This window comes from Etheostoma spectabile, unplaced genomic scaffold (genome assembly GCF_008692095.1).
Source record: "Etheostoma spectabile isolate EspeVRDwgs_2016 unplaced genomic scaffold, UIUC_Espe_1.0 scaffold505, whole genome shotgun sequence".
Taxonomy (NCBI): Eukaryota; Metazoa; Chordata; class Actinopteri; order Perciformes; family Percidae; genus Etheostoma; species Etheostoma spectabile.
The window spans coordinates 241,773-263,281 of record NW_022605622.1 but is presented as its reverse complement, the minus strand read 5'-3'; the positions used below and the strand labels follow the sequence as shown (position 1 = coordinate 263,281).

The 21,509-nt window shown below is 41.1% G+C and overlaps 1 protein-coding gene across 9 annotated transcripts in view; it reads left to right on the top strand.

Annotated features, from left to right (window-relative positions):
* The window catches only part of itsn1 (intersectin 1 (SH3 domain protein)), a gene marked incomplete at its 5' end in the record, with an annotated part of 74,894 nt that overhangs the window by 35,088 nt on the left and 18,297 nt on the right, over window positions 1-21,509 (top strand). For 4 of the 9 annotated variants that reach the window (XM_032511889.1, XM_032511888.1, XM_032511885.1 and 1 more), the window contains 5 exon segments: window positions 301-422; window positions 3,625-3,758; window positions 4,250-4,446; window positions 16,393-16,514; window positions 17,271-17,377. In XM_032511889.1, coding sequence (XP_032367780.1) covers window positions 301-422; window positions 3,625-3,758; window positions 4,250-4,446; window positions 16,393-16,514; window positions 17,271-17,377 — 682 coding nt within the window. 9 annotated transcript variants of the gene reach the window in all.

Below are 21,509 nucleotides of genomic sequence, written 5' to 3'. Positions count from 1 at the left end.
CACAGAAACAGAGACACAGAGACACACAGAAATAGAGACACAGAGACACACGCATGAGGCGGTATTAAATCTGCAGTGGATGAAAGAAGACTGGGACGAGTTGAGCAGGTACCATGTAATGGAAAAACACCTGAAATACCACTCTATCCTTCTTTGCACTTCCTTGAAATATAGATTTACAACTCAAGTCAATAGTTGTTTAGTTAATCAAAACCAATATATCAACATTTAAATCACAAAACTCCTCTTCTTCTTCTTCTTCTTCTTCTTCTTCTTCGTCTGTCTCTCTCTGTCCACCAGAGATTGCACAGGTGATCGCCCCCTACAGTGCCACGGGTGCAGAGCAGCTGACCTTGGCCCCGGGGCAGCTCATCCTCATCAGGAAGAAGAACCCGGGTGGCTGGTGGGAGGGTGAGCTCCAGGTACACAAGCACACACGCCAATACACACACATCATCATGTTGACCTTGTGTTGGGTTCAAGTACACACGCTAATATACTCACATCATCATGTTGACCTTGTGTTGGGTTCAAGTACACACGCTAATATACACACATCATGTTGACCTTGTGTTGGGTTCAAGTACACACGCTAATATACACACATCATGTTGACCTTGTGTTAGGTTCAAGCACACACGCCAATACACACACATCATCATGTTGACCTTGTGTTGGGTTCAAGTACACACGCTAATATACACACATCATGTTGACCTTGTGTTAGGTTCAAGTACACACGCTAATACACACACATCATCATGTTGACCTTGTGTTGGGTTCAAGTACACACGCTAATATACACACATCATCATGTTGACCTTGTGTTGGGTTCAAGGACTTGAGTGGAAAAAAAGTACACACGCTAATATACACACATCATCATGTTGACCTTGTGTTAGGTTCAAGGACTTGAGTGGAAAAACAGTACATACAGACTCAGACTTGCTTTTTTTGTGACTTTGCAAAGGGGAATAAAACTTAAAAAAGCATTCAGCAGTCTTTGTTCGCACAGTCACACACAGGCACACATTCACACACACACACATTCACACACACACACACACACACACACACACACACACACACACACACACACACTCTCCTTCCAGGTCAAAATTGGAAAAAAAAAAGTTTTTGTTGCTTTTATATGATTTATTTGCCACTTTTTCCATCTTTTTGTGGTTTTTTTTATTTTTTATTAAACCTAAGCTGGTTTAATAACAGGTTTTACACTTATTCTTAGAATTCATGGTCAACAAACCTCATTTTTTTTCAAATTATACACACGTTTTTAGTTAAAAAGGGCAGAAATTATGCATTATTTTGACTAATAGTTAAGATCAGAGGCTGTTGAGTGGATCTCAGATGGGCAGATGTCAAAGTTTAGTCCCCATACTGTTTTAAAAAAAATGCTATCAGGTTAAATTAAACACCCAAACAATTCAATGAAAGTAAACGTTAAAATTACCCGAATCATCAATGTTATTTTTGGGCAATTTGATTGAAAGAAATCCATATTTCTGACATAAAACACCGTGAAACGGGTCAATTTGACACAAGGGTTTTTACGTAAAAGTGGGTTAGTAGGTCACAGTATCTGCTATACTATTGGTTAAAGAGAAACTGGGTGTGTTAAGCAAGTTTAAGGTTAACACTTCTTCATTTCTCAAGGTTTCCAAATATTCACATGAGGACTATTAAACAATAATATTTGTCCAGTTTTCATACGGTACAACTTATACAGAAATAAAAAGGTGGAGAAAACCAAAAGAAAACCTGAGATCCGTGACCTACTCCAGTTTAATTACAACACTCTCACGTTATCTTTTTAGGATGTTCTTTAAATTAATCCACAAGTACAATTCTAAGTCTTGATTTTGTTAACATTTAACCCTCGTGTTGTCCCCGTGTTGTCCTCATGTTGTCCTCATGTTGTCCTCATGTTGTCTTCATGTGTCCCCATGTTGTCTTCATGTTGTCTTCATGTTGTCCCCATGTTGTCCTCATGTTGTCCCCATGTTGTCCTCATGTTGTCTTCATGTTGCCCTCGTGTTGCCCTCGTGTGCCCGCGTGTTGCCCTCAGTTGTCCTCATGTGTCTTCATGTTGCCTCATGTTGCCTCATGTTTGCACCTCATGTTGTCCCCATGTTGCCCTCGTGTTGCCCTGTGTTTGCACTCTTGTTGTCATCATGTTGTCATATGTTGTCTTCATGTGTCCCATGGTTGGTCCTTCATGTTGTCTCATGTGTCTTCTGTTGTCCCCATGTGTCCCCATGTTTGTCCCCATGTGTCCCATGTTGTCCTCAGGTTGTCTCATGTTGTCCCTGTTGTCTGGTTTTGTCTTCATGTTGCCCTCGTGTTGCCCTCAATGTGTGGCCCTCATGTTGTCCTCATGTTGTCTTAGTTGACCTCATGTGTGCTTCATGTTGTCTCATTTTGCCCTCATGTTGCTTCATGTGCCCTCATGTTGCCTAAGTTTTGCCCTCATGGTGCCCTCATGTTGCCTCATGTTTTTGCCCTAATGGTTGCCTCAGTGTCCTTCATGTTGGTCCTCATGTTTGCCTCATGTTGTCTTCAGGTTGCCTCATGTTGCCACTCTTTTGCCCTCATGGTTGCATCATGTGTCCCCATGTTGCCTCAGTTGTCTTCATGTTGCCCTCGAGTTTGCCCTCGGGTTGCCCTCATGTTGCCCTCATGTTGCCCTCATGTTGGCTTTTCCATGTTGTCTTATGTCGTCTCATGTCGTCTTATGTAGTCCTATGTGCTTTCCTTCGGCCTCATGTTGCTCATGTTGCCCTCATGGTTCGCTTTCATGTTGTCTTCATGTTGTCTTCATTTTGCCCTCATGTGCCTTCATGTTTGCCTCATCCCTGTTGTCCTCAGTGGTGCTCATTGTTGCCCACTGTTGTCATCATGTGTCTTCATTGTTGTCTCAGGCCTCATGTTGCCCTCTGTTTGTCTTCATGTTGTTTCAGTTGTCTTCATGTTGCCCCAATGTTGTCCCCATGTCGTCCTCATATTGTCCTATGTTTGTCCCCCAGTCGTCCTATACAATGTTCTTTTTAATTCCCCAAAATAACATGATTGATTCCAACGCTCCTTTGCCAAGTAAATCTCTACTTTCTTAATTTTGGTCTTATTTATTTTATGCATTGTAAAACAAATGAAGTGTGTTGAATAGTGTTGGTAAAAGTTGACATTATCCAGTCTGTGATTACATCAACATCCATTCCTTAATTTTAGTCTCAATAATTCCTAATTTCTGCTTTTCTCACTCCAACATTAGGTATAATTTCCTATAAATGAAGTTTATTGACCATAAATTCCAAAAATAACTGTAAAACCTAATAAGCTAGTGTTATGCTGTGTTTAAAACGTCAAAAAAAGTGACAAACAAGCGTCAAAAGTATTGAAAAAGGAACAAAAACGTGAGAAAAACTTAAAAACGTTGATTAAAAGCCTCAGCAAAAATGTTGATTTTCAATTGTGACGGGAAGACAACACAAGGGTTAATAATCAAACTGTAGTTTTTCTTTGGATTCTATGTCAGACACGAGCCTCTGTATTTATTAAATGTCACATTTTGCACACGTATAACACACTGTGTTCTGATTGGTTCAGGCCCGGGGGAAGAAGCGCCAGATTGGTTGGTTTCCGGCCAACTATGTGAAGCTGCTCAGTCCCAGCACCAGCAAGACCACGCCCACAGAGCCCACCCCCCCGAAACTGGCCCCCGCCAGCACAGGTACTCTCACGAATAAACACGCGTACTGCGCCTTTAAGGCACAATTTGGATTATATCCACAGGAAGTATAGACGCGTTACCTGTGTCCCTTATGAACTAAGAAATCACACTAAATTGAAAAGATTATTAAAAAGACTACAGAACTACAGAAAAGACTACAGAACTACAGAAAAGACTACTCCGTCTTCAGACTCAAAATCACGCTGGAAACTCTGCAGGGTGCCCAAACTTTTTGCAGACGCCATTTTTTTATGTTTTCTTTTATTTTGAAAGTGTAAATGATGGGAATAAAATCTAACTTTTTGTGACACATTACACAAATGTCTAATCTGTCATTTGATGCATTTTGGAGATTTTTCCATCTGTTTCTTGGCTCCTTTATGCACATTAATACACAGTTTTAACCTTTGGGGGGGGGGGGGGGGGGGGGCAAACATTCGAGCCCCACTGTAACAGTCAAAGGTTTGACATCATGTCCTCGATGTGTGTCTGCGGTCCTGAAGCCGTGTGTCAGGTGATCGGCATGTACGACTACGTGGCCCAGAACGACGACGAGCTGGCCTTCCTGAAGGGTCAGGTGATCACGGTGCTCAACAAAGACGACTGTGATTGGTGGAAAGGAGAGCTCAACGGGAGGGAGGGTCTGTTTCCTAGCAACTACGTCAAGCTCACCACGGATACCGACCCGAGCACGCAGTGTGAGTACATGCAGACACACACAACGCCACCACCACACCGCACACCACACACACGACACCCCACACACAACCACACACACACACACCACACACACACACACACACACACAAATATACTAAACATTAACATATTGTACATACTCTCAATGGAATACAAGTAAGTAGTCTGTAACAACACACACAGTCACACCTCTCACACACCACACCCACACACGTCACACTCACACACACACACACACACACAACACAACACACAGTACAACTGTAACACACACACACACACACACACACAGTCACACTTCCACACACACACACCACACACAATTACTAAAATTAAAATATGAACCATACTCTCATGGTAATACAAAGTAGTGTAAACAAAACACCACACACCTCTCACACACACCACACAACACACAGTCACACTCACACACACACCACCACCCAACCACACCGTCAGCCACCCTTACGCACACAAAGGACCACAAAAGCACCTACACACACAACACACACACACACAGTAAACACTTACACACACACACACACACACAAACACCACACAGTCACACTTAAACCAACAAACAGTCACACTTAAAACACCACACCAAACACACACCCACACCGTCACACTTACACACACACAAGCACACACAACACAACACCACACACCCTTACACTTACACCACACCACACACACCACACAACACCTATCCTAAAATTAACATATTGACAATACTCTCAAGGAATACAAGTAGTGTAACACACACCACACAGTCACACTCGCTCACACACACAAACACACAGTCCACTTACACAAACAAACACACACAACACACACAGGCAACACTTACACAACACACACACACACACACAATTACTAAAATTAAACCTTAGTGACATACTTCAAGGATAAAAGTAGTTGTAACACACAACACAGTCACACTCTCCTCACCACACACACACACACACACAGTCACACATTACACCCACACACACACACAAACACCCAAACACAGTCACACTTACACACCCACACACCAGCACATACACAAACACCCACAAACACACACACAGTCACAATTACACACACACAAACACACACACACCACAGTCACACTTACAAACCACAAAACAGTCACAACTTACCCACACACACACACACACACACACACACACAGTAACACTTACGACACACACACAACACACACACACACCCAGTCAACTTACACACACACACACAAATATACTAAAATTAAATATTGAATAATCGCACTGGAATACAAAGTCGTGGAACAACACCACACAGTCCACTCTCTCAAACACACACACACACAGTCACCAACTTACACACACACCACAACACAACACACAGTCACACTTAACCACAAAACACACACACACATATACTAAATTAACATGGGACATAAACTTTTTTCTCCAAAATTTGGAATACAAAGTAGTGTAAACCACACACACAGTCCACTCTTCAACCCACACACACACAGCACACTTACACACAAACCACACCAAAAACACACACAGTCCACTTACACACACACACACCACACACACAATTACTAAATTTAACATATGACATACTCTCAAGGGAGACAAAGTGTTACACACACACACAGTCACCTTACACACACACACACACATCACACTCTCTGCACCACACACACAACACACCAGTCACACTTAAACACACACACAAACCACACCACCACAACACAGTTACAATTACACAAACACACACACACACAATATAATAATTAACATATTGAATACTCTCAATGGAAATACAAAGTAGTGTAACACACACACACAGTCACACATACCACACACACTTACACACACACACACACACACACCACACCCCACCGAGCCAGGTGTGGAGATGCTGTCCCTCTCTCCGTGTTTAACCCTGGATTGGTTTGACCTTTGACCCTTCACCTGGACACTCCTTTGGGCCTCTTTGATAATAACCTCCCAGTCATGCAATGCCTCTGGGTGGTGTGTGTGTTTTTGTGTGTATGTGTATGCATGTGTGTGTTTATTTGCCACGCATCAGTGTAAAAGTGCTTCTCCTCTTCCTGCATGTGTCCTTTCAGCATGATCCACCATAGACCTAGAGTTTCTAGAGCTGGACAAGTTACCGGGAAGGGATATCTTTAGAGCAACTTAGGGGTGTGTATACTTATGCCCCTGTATATTTATACATCGGGGGTGTATACTTATGCCCCTGTATTTTAACATAAGGGGGGATTATAACTTATGCCCTGGTCATTTGATAACACTAGGGGGGTGCTTGTATATTATGTGCCCCTGTATTTTAACATTAGGGGGGGGATACTTATGCCCTGATTTAACATAGGGGGGTGTATACATTATGCCCCTGTATTTTAACATAGGGGGGTGTTATACTTTGCCCCTGTATTTAACATAGGGGGGTGTATACTATCGCCCGTAGTTTTAACATAGGGGGTGTATACTTATGCCCTGTATTTAAAACTAGGGGGGTGTTAACTTATGCCCCTGTATTTTAACATAGGGGGGTGTATACTCCTGCCCCTGTATTTTAACATAGGGGGGGGTATACTTATGCCCCTGTATTTTAACATAGGGGGGTGTATACTTACCCGATTAACATAGGGGGGGTATACTATGCCCCTATTTTAACATGGGGGGTGTATACTTATGCCATGTTTTTAACATAGGGGGTGTATACTTATGCCCCGTATTTTAAACATAGGGGGGGGTATACTTATGCCCTGTATTTAACATAGGGGGGTGTATACTTATGCCCTGTATTTTAACTAGGGGGTTGTATACTTAGCCCCTGATTTTTAACATAGGGGGGTGTATACTTATGCCCGTATTTTAACATAGGGGGGGGTGTACTTATGCCCCTGTATTTAACATAGGGGTAGTGTAATTATGCACCCTGTATTTAACATAGAGGGGTGTTACGTATGCACCGTAGAATATTTGTAACACCGTATTTACCCCATAGGGTGGTGTTGTATATTATGCCCCCTGTATTGTTAACATAGGGGGTTGTAACTTCTGCCCCTTATTTTAAACTAGGGGGGTGTAACCTTTGCCCCTGTATTTAACAAGGGTGGGTGTAACGTATGCCCCGCCTTATTTTATAAATAGGGGGGTGTATACTTCTATGCCCCTTATTTGAACAAGGGGGGTTATACTTATGCCCCGGTTATTTAACATAGGGGAGTTGATAACTTATCCCCTGTATTTTAAATAGGGGGTGAATTATGCACTGTATTTTAACATAGGGGGTGGTACTTAGCCCCGTATTGTATACCATAGGGGGTTGATCTCTTTGTCCCCGTATTTTAACAAGGGGGGTGTATACTTATGCACCTGTTTTAATGGGCGGTGTATACTTATGGCCCCTGTTTGTAACTAGGGGGGTGTTACTTATGCCCATGTATTAACCATAGGGGGGGTGTATACTTATGCCCTGTTATTTTAACCGATAGGGGGGGGTATACTTACTGCCCCTGTAATTTTAAAAAACATAGGGGTGTTATTACTTAGCCCTGTATTTAACCTAGGGGGTGTACTTTTCCTGTTTTACATAGTGTCTAGCATCCCTGTATTTTACATAGGTGAGGGTGTATATTGCCCCGTATTTTAAAACATAGGGGAGTGTAACTTAGCCCCTGATTAGGTTCTTTAACTTTTAACATAGGTGGGGTATACGTTTATGCCACCCTGTAGTTTAAATAGGGGGTGTATACTTATGCCACGTAGTTTTACCATAGGGGGGTGGATACTTATGCCTGCTGTATTTAACATAGGGAGGGTGTATACTATGCCCCTGTATTTTAACATAGGGGGGTGTATAACTTATGACCTGTATTTTAACATAGGGGGGGGTGTACTTATGCGCCCTGTATTGTAACTGGGAGTGTATACTTATGACCCCTGTATTTCTAACATAGAGGGGGGATCTTATGCAATGTATTTTAACATGGGGGTGTAATTATGCCCCTGTATTTTAACATAGGGGTGTATACTTATGCCCCTGTATTTTAACAAGGGGGGTGTATACTTATGCCCCTGTATTTTAACATAGGGGGGTGTATACTTATGCCCCTGTATTTTAACATAGAGGGGGGTATACTAATGCATGTTGCCCGCTCTAGATCCTCTATTTCTATGCTAGGTTTAGCCCACACTTCCACACTCTCTGTCTTGCTGCACGCTCCACCCACCTAGCACCTGATTGGTTGTCGTCGTTGTTGTTGTTGTTGTTTTGTTTAGTTGTTTTTGTTGATGTTGTTGTTGTCGTCCTCTCTCTAGGATCATATCATTACCCAGAACCCCCCTCTCCTCAAAGCCCTCAAAGAGACCCACTAGGCCACGCCCACTAGGCCACTCGACCAATGGGACAGCAGCAAGAGGTCATGGCGACTCTTCACCAATAGAAGCCAGAGAGCCAGACAGACAGAGAGACAGAGAGACAGACAGACAGACAGACAGACAGAGAGACAGAGAGAGAGAGAGACAGACAGACAGACAGACTGTAACGTAACATCTATGCATGGCTCTGACTGGACTTGGCCAAACTGGGTCTATCTAAGTCTCTGGCTCCAAACAGGAGGGAGATCAGTAGTCAGGACTCCTCCTCCAGCTTTCTTCTTCTTCTTCTTCTCTTCTCCTCCTTTTTCGTCTTCTTTTTTCTTCTTCTTTTCTCCCTGTTTTTGTCAGCCGGGAGGTTGTTGAGTTGAGGAGGGAAAAGAGGAGAGGAGAGGAGAGGAGAGGAGGAGATTGAAGGAGAAGCTGAAACGAGGAGACGAGACTACTGGGCTCCCGTCTCCTAGATTGAACTAATGAACTAACGTTTTTGACTCTGGATCACAGTGACTGTACACACACACACACACACACACACACACACACACACACACACACACACCATCCACTCCACATAGACCATCCTAGTTACATCATACACACACACCCACTTAGCGTGTGTACTGCGTGGATAGTGGGCATTTGTGGCTTGATGGGAGATTCTGTCATTAGAATCAGTAGCTCAGCTCATCCCACTCCCTCCTGTTTTTTTTTTTTTTTTTACCTCGCTCTCATTGGTTCAGCTGCTTTGTTCATCTGTCAATCAAAAGCGCTGGCTCCGCCCCCATGCCCTTACTAACCCCTCCCTTCCCACAGCTTCTCAGAAAGACCCACTATCTGCTGGAGGACAAGTCTCAATGTTAAAGTCTCCTCTCCTCTCTCCTCTCTTCCTCTCTCCTCTCCTCTCTTCCTCTCTCCTCCTCTCCTCAATGCCAAAGACTCCTCCCTCCTCTTCCCTTCTTACTCCCCCCCCCCCCCCCCCTACTCTAAAAAGGAGATGAAGTAATGGAGGGGGGAGGAAATGAGGCCGTATTGAGACGCTTTCCAGAGCAGTGAGTGCTAAGTTTCAACCCAGGATGCAGCTCCCTTCTATGTTTTTTTTTTCCGTTTAGTCTGTTAGTTTGTCCTCTCTGTCTCTGCTAGGGAAGGAGGCAAGGAGGCATAGAAGGAGGCAAGGAGGCATAGAAGGGAGCGAGCAGCTGGAATGGGAATGAGCCCGGTAGCTCAGAGCTAGAAATGGAAAGCCATGCTGTAACTGCTTAGCATCCTAGCTAACCAAATTACACACACACACACACACACACACACATCCCGAAACGCAACATGGTACAGAGAGATTGGAGTGTGCACATTACCCAAACAGTGTGAACACACACACCACACACACACACACACCACACCACACACACACACACCACACCACACACACACACACCACACACGCAACACATGCACACATGCACATGCACCCACCCCACACACACACACGCACATGCACACACACACAAACACCTCTCGTTCCCGCTCAGACACAGTCAGTGGTTATGTTTTTATCCGTTGTAGTTTAACATTTTGAACATGTATTAACTTTCACTGACCCGTTCCGTTGTTCTGTTGTTATTTTTGTTTACATGTTAATTGTTTTGTCTGTTGCTATGGCGATGAGATGATGTCACACTGTTGAGGGGCCAGGATAATGGACACGACACACAAGACAAGAGATTTGGTACTAAATATGTAAGAGGGTGGAACGATTTGTCCTAAAAAAAAAAAAAAAAACACACATCTTTGAATCATTCCAGTCATAGGAATATTTTGACATTTCGGAAAATGCGTTAATGTCTGTTAAGTATGAAGCTGGAGTCTGATTGGCTGATTGATATGAGCTGATTAGCTTAGCATGAAACAGGAAGGAGTAAGAAGAAACAACTAGCCCAGCTCAAAATACACCTAAAAAACCTCTAAAGTTACTTTATAATCTCATATAACTTGTTTTTACATTTCTGTTTATGGCTGAAACGGAGGAAACGAACCCAATCTGACTTGTTCAGTTGTGACCATTACAATGGGACAATTTTATGCTATGCTAGGCTACGCTATGCTATGCTAAGCAAAGCTAGTGGAATTCAGGCTCTAGCTCTATAAACACATTGGTATTGATCTTCTTATCTGACACTCAGTAAGAAAACGATTACATATTTGTTGTGACCAATACAATGGGACAATTTTATGCTATGCTAGGCTAGGCTATGCTAGGCTAGTGGATTTCAGGCTCTAGCTCTATGTCTAACACACGTTGGTATTGATCTTCTTATCTGACACTCAGTAAGAAAGCGATTTAAGCATATTTGTTGTGACCAATACAATGGGACAATTTTATGCTATGCTAGAGCATATGCTAGGCTGTAGCTGTGGATTTCAGGCTCTAGCTCTATGTCTAACACACATTGGTATTGATCTTCTTATCTGACACTCAGTAAGAAAGCGATTTAAGCATATTTGTTGTGACCAATACAATGGGACAATTTTATGCTATGCTAGGCTAGGCTATGCTAGGCTAGTGGATTTCAGGCTCTATCTCTATGTCTAACACACGTTGGTATTGATCTTCTTATCTGACACTCAGTAAGAAAGCGATTTAAGCATATTTGTTGTGACCAATACAATGGGACAATTTTATGCTATGCTAGGCTAGGCTATGCTATGCTATGCTATGCTATGCTAGGCTAGTGGATTTCAGGCTCTAGCTCTATGTCTAACACACATTGGTATTGATCTTCTTATCTGACACTCAGTAAGAAAGCGATTTAAGCATATTTGTTGTGACCAATACAATGGGACAATTTTATGCTAGGCTACGCTATGCTATGCTATGCTAGGCTAGTTGATTTCAGGCTCTATCTCTATGTCTAACACACGTTGGTATTGATCTTTTTATCTGACACTCCGTAAGAAAGCGATTTAAGCATATTTGTTGTGACCAATACAATGGGACAATTTTATGCTAGGCTACGCTATGCTATGCTATGCTAGGCTAGTGGATTTCAGGCTCTAGCTCTATGTCTAACACACGTTGGTATTGATCTTCTTATCTGACACTCAGTAAGAAAGCGATTTAAGCGTATTTGTTGTGACCAATACAATGGGCAATTTATGCTAGCTAGCTAGCTAGCAGCTAGTGGATTTCAGGCTCTACCTACCATTGGTATTGATCTCTTTCTGACTCAGTAAGAACGATTTATCTTCCCAAAACTATCCTTTGAATAGCTCAGCTGTTTGTTTGTTTTTAGTTTTGGCTCAATTTCAACAAAACTAGCGTTCTTTTTAAGTAATTTGAGCTTTACCTCGTTGGGTTTTCCACACTGTGATGCACCTTTTTTTTTTTTTTTTTTTTTTAAGTATTTGAGAGCTCATTGTCGCCGTACTTCACGCACATAAAAAAAGCAAATTTTAAGCCGGGTTAACAAGGTGAAGCCTTGTTTGTCCCAAAAAGAGCTGCAAATATTAACTGATTTGTCGATTTTGAGTCATTTTTTTTAATGAAAAAAAGAGATTCCAGCTTCTAAAATGTGAATATTTTCTAGTTAATTCTCTCTAAACATAATACCTTTTGAGTTGTTATGTGGACAAAACCAGACGTTTGATGACGTCATCTTGTACTTTTTATCGACCAAAACAACTAATTGATTAAATAATCGACCGATTAATCGGCTACGAAATTAATAACAATATTAATATTAATATAGTTAGTTGCAGCCTCAAAATGAGCTTTTCTCGCCATTAATCAGCTATTTATGTTATAGCTTAATTAACATAAATATATTTATATATATATATATTTATGTATATAGATATGTGTGTGTTGTACATTACCTGTTACTCCATTTCCAACAGAAACCCGTCTAATTTGTTCCCATAGCAACAGACCAGTGTTATATTGGTTGCCATATCAGATTTTGTAATGTTTTTTTTTTGTTGTTGTTGTTTTTTGTTGTTTTTATCCAGATGACAGTATTGTAATTTTAATGTTTACTCTCAGAAACAAAAACAAACAAAACAATGAATGAAACATTTATTGATCCACGCAACTTTTTATACAATGAGCAATAGAGTTGTTGTTGTTGTTGTTGTTGTTATTGTTGTTATTATTATTATTATTAACCTGCTTGGATCCCATTGGCTCCTCAAGTGTGTCAGTATTAGAGGGGAAGGTCTCCGATTGGCCGGTGAGTCACAGACCATCGGTTGTTAAACAAACTGAGGCCGCAGGCCCGGATGTGGGTCTGTTTTGGGTCCTCACGGGACGGGACTATGAGCAGATCCTGGTTTCCAGGGTCAGAGAGAAGGGTTTTTGTTGTCAGTTTGGAACCCAATTGTCGAGAGTTGGACCACCTGGACCAGAGCCATGCTCCACACAGGGCTGTAGTACTCGAGTCCGGTCTTGGATTTGAGACCGGACTCGAGAGACCGTTTTTCTATGGTCTCGGACTTGTCTTGGACTCGCTAGTGTTTGGACTTGTCTCGGTCTCGGCCACTGGTCTTGCCAGATCTGGCTTTTGAGCTTCTGGTCTGGACCGAGTCCAGGTGTCTTTATTATGTAGATAATAATATTGGAGGAAAAGTGAAAACCCAAAATGATTGTCTTGATACTGTCATGTATCTTCATTCTGTCCTGGACTCGGTCTTGACTCAGACTCAAACCTCTTTGGACTTGGTCTTGTCTTGGACTCGACTAGTCCCGGTCTTGGACTTGTCTTGGACTCGGCTAGTCCTGGTCTGTGACTTGTCTTGGACTTGACAAGTCCTTGTCTTGGACTCTAACCTTTTTGGAGTCGGTCTTGTCTTGGACTTGACTAGTCCTGGTTTTGGACTTGTCTTGGACTCGACTAGTCCTAGTCCTGGTCTTGGACTTATCTTGGACTCGACTAGTCCTGGTCTTGGACTTGTCTAAGGTGGTCTTGACTGTAGCCCTGGCTCTACACCAGCTTGTCTTGGACTCAAACCTTTTTGGACTCTGTCTTGTCTTGGACTCGACTAGTCCTGGTCTGAGACTTGGACTCTACTAGTCCTGGTCTTGGACTCGACTAGTCCTGGTCTTGGACTTGTCTTGGACTCTACTAGTCCTGGTCTTGGACTTGTCTTGGACTCGACTAGTCCTGGTCTTGGACTTGTCTCGGACTCGTCAAGTCCTGGTCTTGGACTTGTCTTGGACTCGACTTAGGTGGTCTGGACTACAGCCCTGGTCTCCACACCAGCTGGGTCCATTTTACACGTATCTCCATATAACTCGGCCTGTTACTACATGCTAAACCTCCCGTTTTTGTCCCTATTATTATTATTATTATTATTATTATTATTATATAAGCAACACACACTCAACATAGAAACATTTTTAACACATATGTGACTATTCCATTTTTAACAGAACACACACCCTGCTCCGAAGCAGGACTCTGGTCTAGTCTGGTGGGTCTAAATAAGAAATCCAAGCTCTGTAAGATCTCTAGTTAATCTAATGAATGCTAACGGTTGGATTATAAATACCAACTCGGATGAATGGATGAATGGATTAACAGCCAAATGTAAACAGACTGCACATGTTAGTGAATGAGTAAAGTGAAAATAAAGCATGAATGTGCAATTTTATGGACGTGAATGGTCGGACGGATGAGTGAATGAATGAATGAAAATGTACAGAATGTTAGCGTTAGCATAGCATTGATTGTAAAAAAAAACAAAAACTAAGGTTTTTATTGGTGGAGATGTTGATGAAGCGGTTATGTGACGGTCCTGATGTTAAATGGTCTTAGACAACTACAGTGGACTGCCTCGTTACTCTCTCTCTCTCCTCCTCACACCACACACACAACACACACACACCACCCACACACCCACACACACACACACACACACACACCACACACACACACACACACACACACACACACACACACAAAGATATCTGTCTTAAAGTCCCTGACAGGTGTTCTTTTTGGATCTTTTATATAACCTTATTGGTCCCTAATACTGGATCGAGTCCTTTTAATGACCTTAGTGTCCCCTAATACTGTATCTGAAGTCTCTTTTATATAGACCTTAGTGGTCCCTAATACTGTATCGAAGTCTCTTTTATATAGACCTTAGTGGTCCCTAATACGATCTGAGTCTCTTTTATATAGACCTTAGTGGTCCCTAATACTGTATCTGAAGTCTCTTTTATAGACCTGTAGTGTCCCTAATACTGTATCTGAATCTCTTTTATAGACCTTAGTGGTCCCTAATACTGTATCTGAAGTCTCTTTATATAGACCTTAGTGGTCCCTAATACTGATCTGAAGTCTCTTTTATGATAACCTTAGTGGTCCCTATATGACTGGATCTGAAGTCTCTTTTATATAGCCTTAGTGGTCCCCTAATACTGTATCTGAAGTCTCTTTATAGAGACCTTAGTGGTCCCTAATACTGTAGTCGAAGTCTCTTTTATATAGACCTTAGTGGTCCCTAATACTGTATCTGAAGTCTTTTATTAGACCTTAGTGGTCCCTAATACTGTATCTTGAAGTCTCTTTTATATAGACCTTGTGTGTCAGGCCCTAATACTGTATCGAGTCTTCTTTTATATAGCCTAGTGGTCCCTAATACTGTATCTGAAGTCTCTTTAGATAGACCTTAGTGTCCCTATACTGTATCTGAAGTCTCTTTTATATAGACCTTAGTGGTCCCTAATACTGTATCTGAAGTCTTTATATAGACCTTAGTGGTCCCTACATACGTATCTGAAGTCTCTTTATATAAAGAACTTAGTGGTCCCCTAATACTGTCATCTGTGAGTCGTCTTTATATAGACCTTAGTGGTCCCTAATACTGTGATCTGAAGTCTCTTTATATAGACCTTAGTGGTCCCTAATACTGTATCTGAAGTCTCTTTTATATAGACCTTAGTGGTCCCCTAATACTGTATCTGAAGTCTCTTTATATAGACCTTAGTGGTCCCTAATACTGTATCTGAAGTCTCTTTTATATATGAGAAATTACAGCTCTGAATTTGTAGCAAACCTGAAAAAAAGCCACAATTTTAGGCAAGAAAAAGGCATCGTGGATTATAAAACGTCATCTAGATGTAATGTAAATGTGAATATCTTCATAAATACGCATGTGGTGCGTGTTATGTTGACACTAATATCCCAATATCCAATATCAACAGTCATAACAAAAAACCGGCATTAGGCGCCTTCCTTGTTTAGGTTAAACGTAAAAAATATAAAATGTCATAAATATAAACTTCAAATAGACATCTCTCTTTAATCTCTACACACTTACATTTACATGTATAACACAGGTTCATTGAACGCAACACAGACTCTCATTACCGACTTTTGACTCAAACTCTCCTCCAGAGCTGTTAGTCCCACTTCCTGTTTGTTGATCCCAGGTACGTATTTTGTTGGTCATGCATTAATAGAGATGTGTAACAGGTCTCTCTCCCCCCCCCCCCCCCCCCCCCCCCCCCCCCCCCCCCCTTTCTGTGTCAGGGTGTCTGATTGTGCGATGTGTGTGTTGCAGGGTGCGCTGACCTCCACCTGCTGGACATGCTGAGTCCCATGGAGAGGAAGAGGCAGGGCTACATCCACGAGCTCATCGTCACCGAGGAGAACTACGTCAACGACCTGCAGCTCGTCACCGAGGTAAACACACACACACACACACACACACACTACAGCACAGGTGTGTGTGTGTCTGTCTCGAGGCCCGAGGGCCAATCACGGTTCCTCGCACATGCATAACAATTATCAATTAATCAAGTTGTGGCTGGCCTAGTTTTGCACCAAAGCAAAAAACCTGGAAAGTACTATTTTTTGGGACTGTTATTCTAACCCTAACCGGTCGTCAGACCAAGAGCCTGGGTCTTGGTCTTGGTCTGGACCTGGACCTGGGCCTGGGCCTGGGTCTGGGCATTTTTGTCTCAATACGTAGACATGAACTACTACAAACTACTAGTTTTTGGGACTGTTATTGCCACTCTTCATTCTAACCCCAACCGGTCGTCAGACACCGCCTACCAAGAGCCTGGGCCTGGGCCCGGGTCTGGGCCTGGGTCTGGGTCTGGCCCAGGTTTCTTCCTAAAAGGAAGTTTTTCCTCGCCACTGTGGCCCTGTTGCTTGCTCTGGAGGAAACTACTAGACCTGTTGGGTCCCTGTAAATTATAGAGCGTGGTCTAGACCTGCTCTATCTGTAAATTATAGAGCGTGGTCTAGACCTGCTCTACCTGTAAATTATAGAGCGGTCTAGACCTGCTCTACCTGTAAATTCTTGCCACACATATTCAGATAAGGGTGTTGTGAGTTGTGTAGCTATCTTTAAAAAACTTAATCAAAATGTGTGTGTGTGTGTGTGTGTGTGTGTGTGTGTGTGTGTGTGTGTGTGCGCATGTGTGTGTTCAGATCTTCCACAAACCTCTGTTGGACTGCGAGCTGCTGACGGAGAAGGAGGTGGCCATGATCTTCGTCAACTGGAAGGAGCTCATCATGTGCAACATCAAACTGCTCAAGTAAAGAGACCTGTTCCCGTACCAGTAGTACTAGAACCAGTAGTACACTCTCATGCACCCTGGGAACCATAGTACCAGTAGTACACTCTCATGCACCCTGGGAACCAGTAGTACTAGTAGTACACTCTCATGCACCCTGGGAACCAGTAGTACCAGTATGGGGTGTAATAGAACCAGTAGTACACTCTCCTGCACCCTTGAGACCATATTACCGTATACACCCGCATGCACCCGGGAACCAGTATTACTAGGGTGAACACTTCTCATGCCCCTGGTAACCTTAGTACCGGTAAGTACACTCATCATGCCCCTGGGAACCATTAGTACACTCTAACATGCACCCTGGGCACCAGTAGTACCCTGCATCAATGTCAACCCCGGGACCAGTAGTACACCTCAGCACCCGAGTGTAACCGAGATACCATTATACACTCTCATGTACCGCTGGTAACCATAGTATCCTTAGTACACGCCTCATGCACCCGGGAACCGAGTAGTACACAATCTCATGTACCCCCGGGAAACCAGTAGTAAACAGTAGGTACACTCAATAACATGAAACCCTGGTACCAATAGTAGCAGTAGTTACACAATCTCATGGCACCCCGGGACCGTAGTACCTCTCATGTTCCCCGGGAACCAGTAGTACCATAGTCCTCTCATGTAGCCTGGTAACCATAGTACCAGTAGTACACTCTCATGCACGCCCGGGTACCCAATCGTACCAGTAGTACACTCTCATGCACCCCGGTAACCAGTAGTACCATATTACATTAGACCATATTCACTCTCATTTATACCCTGGAACCAGTATACCATAGACACTACTCTGCACCCCGGGACCAGTAGTGACCGATAGTACCATTAGGTACCAGTCTTACATTCTAGACTGAAGACATTAAATAACATCTGCTACCATTGCAACCGTATTGGGGAAAAAAAAAGTTATTAGAAGTTATTTTAAATTAACAGAATCGACTCGTGTTTAAATGAGCCTTGTGAACTAAAAGTAAATCTTAGGTTCTACGTTTTTGCCTTACGCCCCACCGAAAGGCAGAGTAGTGTAGTTTTTTTTTTTTGATGCTTTATTACTTTTTTTAATGAACCTATTAATTACGTTTTTTGTCCTTATTAACCCACGTGTTTTCTTCACTTCAAAATTTGTTGACGCTTTTTATCAATGTTTGTAACTTTTTTTTTATGTTTTTGTCCTTTTTTTCAACACTTTTGACGCTTTTTTTCAGTTTTTACCTTGTTAACAGCTACGGGACACTAACTTATAACTTTAGTTTTACAGTTTCATTATTTTGGGAAATTTAAGGGTCAATGCAACCCTCATTTATTTGAAATTCTCCGACTGTTGGGTATAAAAGCAGAAATTATGAATTATTGACGACTAAATTAAAGGAATGATGTTGATGAGAATCACAGACTGATATGTCCACTTTTTACTCCAACACTATTTCACACACCCTTCCTTTGTTTTACAATGTGTATCAAATATAATAAGACCCAAAATTAAATTGAAAGTGCGGTTTGTTACGTGGCAAAGAGCTTTGGAATCACTCAGTTATTTTGGGGAATTAAAAATGGAACATTAGTGTAGGAAAACGGGTTAAAAAAATCCCTTTTAGTGCCTCGTTGACGCGTTTTTTCACAAAAGCTTTATTCTCTGTTTACTCCTATTTGTTCACTGTTGTGAGCCACTTTAGTCTTTATGTGGGTGGACCAGACGGCCCCGGTTTTCCCAGAAGAAGGACAGTCCCCGATTTTGGCGCTCTGTCCCCCGGCTGGATCGTCCCCGTGTTTCAACTTTGAAACCGACAGAACCGCAATTGGATAGACCAGAAGAAAAAACTGTGACCAACGGAGCCGATCAGAGCCGCTGCTCCGAGATTTTTTAGAAGCCGTGTTCCGATGCTAAAATCCCTGATTAGTTACATGAGTCTGTGGGTTTAGCAACTCCTTTCGCGGGACTTATATGTTTTAAAAAAGGATCTTAATCTTTAACAGAAGTCGAGGCGCTCCTTGAAACATCCTTTCCATAATTGTTGTGCTGACTCTAATATATTAATATGATTCGGTCAGCAGCTAAACGGCACTTTATGAACTTAAATACAAGCTGACAATTATCCATTTACTTCCATTGTAAAAGCTAGTTTCTGCAGAGATCTCGTTTAATACTGCAAAATCCCTGTCAAAGATAAACATGTCCTCATTAGTTTTGTGTTCTGATTCTCAATGGCTGTTGCAGAAACCGCCTTGAGCAGTCAAGCAAATGTGTCGTAGCTTCAGTGACACATTACAACACATGAATATTCGACAACTCATCTATCTTGGAAATATTAGGAACTGTTTCCTTACCTTGAAATATTAGGAACTTTCTATCTTGAATATTAGGGACTTCATCTTAAATATTGAGACTTTTCTATCTTGAATATTGAGCTTTCTATCTTGAAATATTGAGACTTTCTATCTTGAAAGTATTGTACTTTCTATCTTGAAATATTGAGACTTTTCTCTCTTAATATTAAGACTTTTCTTCTTGAAAGAATTAAGACTTTCTAAGCTTAAATAGTAGACTTTCGATCTTGCAATATTAAGCTCTTCTTGCTATCGTTAAATATGGTTGGACTTTCTATCTTGAAGATATTAAGACCTTTCTTCTCTGAATATTGAGGACTCTATCTTGAAATAGTAAAGATCTTTCTTTCTTGAAATATTGGAGACTTCTCTATCGTTAAAAAGAAATATTAAAGCCTTTACTTATCTTGAAATCTTGAGACTTTCGATTTTAAATATAATAAGACTTTCTATCTGAAATATTAGGACTTTCTATCTTGAAATATGAGACTTTCCTATCTGAAATATTAATAACTTTCTATCTTGAATATTAAACTTTCTTCTTGAAATATTGAGACTTTCTATCTTGAAATATTAGGACTTCCTTCTTGACATTTGAACGGTTTCTACTTGAAATATTAGGACTTTCTCTCTTGAAATATTAGATACTTCTATCTTGAAATTTATGACTTTCTATCTTGTAAATATTAGGACCGTCTAGCTTGAATATTAGGCCTTTCTATCATTGAAATAATAAGACTTTTCTAGTCTGAATATTAGACGTGTTCCTATCTTGAATATTGATACTTTCTATCTTGAACTAATTGAGACTTTCTATCTTGAAATCTTATGGACTTCTATCTTGAAATATTGACTTTTCTATCTTGAAATATTAGACTTTCTATCTTGAATATTGCGACTTTCTATCTTGAAATATTAGGCCCTTTCTTCTTGAAATAGTAAACTTGCGTATCTGACATGAGACTGTTCTATCTGAAAATTAAGACTTTCTATCTTGGACCCTCTTAGGATTTCTATCGTGAAATATTTAAGACTTTCTATCTTGAAATATTGAGACTTTCTATCTTGAAATATTGAGACTTTCTATCTTAAATATCAGGACTTTCTACTTGAAATATGAAGACTTTCTATCTTGAAATATAAGGACTTTCTATCTGAATCTTCAGACTTTCCTATCTTGAAATATTGAGGCTTCTATCTTTAATTAAGGACTTTCTATCTTTAAGTATGTAAACTTTCGATCTTGAAATGAATTGATACTTTCTATCTTGCAATATATTTTTTGTGAGGAAACCCCTTTTTTTTTCTATCTTGAAATAGTAGGACTTTCTATCTTGAAATATAGACTTTCTATCATTGAAATATTAGGCTTTCTATCTTGAATATTAGTGCCTTGTCTATCTTGCAATATTCGACTTTCTATCTGAAATATTAATACTTTCTATCTTTAAATAGTAGGACTTTTCTATCTTGAAATATTAACTTTCTATCTGAAATATTAGGACGGTCTCTCTTGAAATAGAAGACTTTCTATCTTGAAATATTAAGACTTTCTATCTTGAAATATTAAACTTTCTATCTTGAAATATTAAGACTTTCTTCTTGAAATATTGAGGCACGTTCTATCTTGAAAGATTAGGACTTTCGATCTTGCAAATATTAGAGCTTTCTGATCTTGAAAGATTATTACTTTCTATCTTGATATTAGACTTTCATATCTTGAAGTTAAGACTTTCTAGTCTTGAATTAGGACTTGCTTCTTGACATT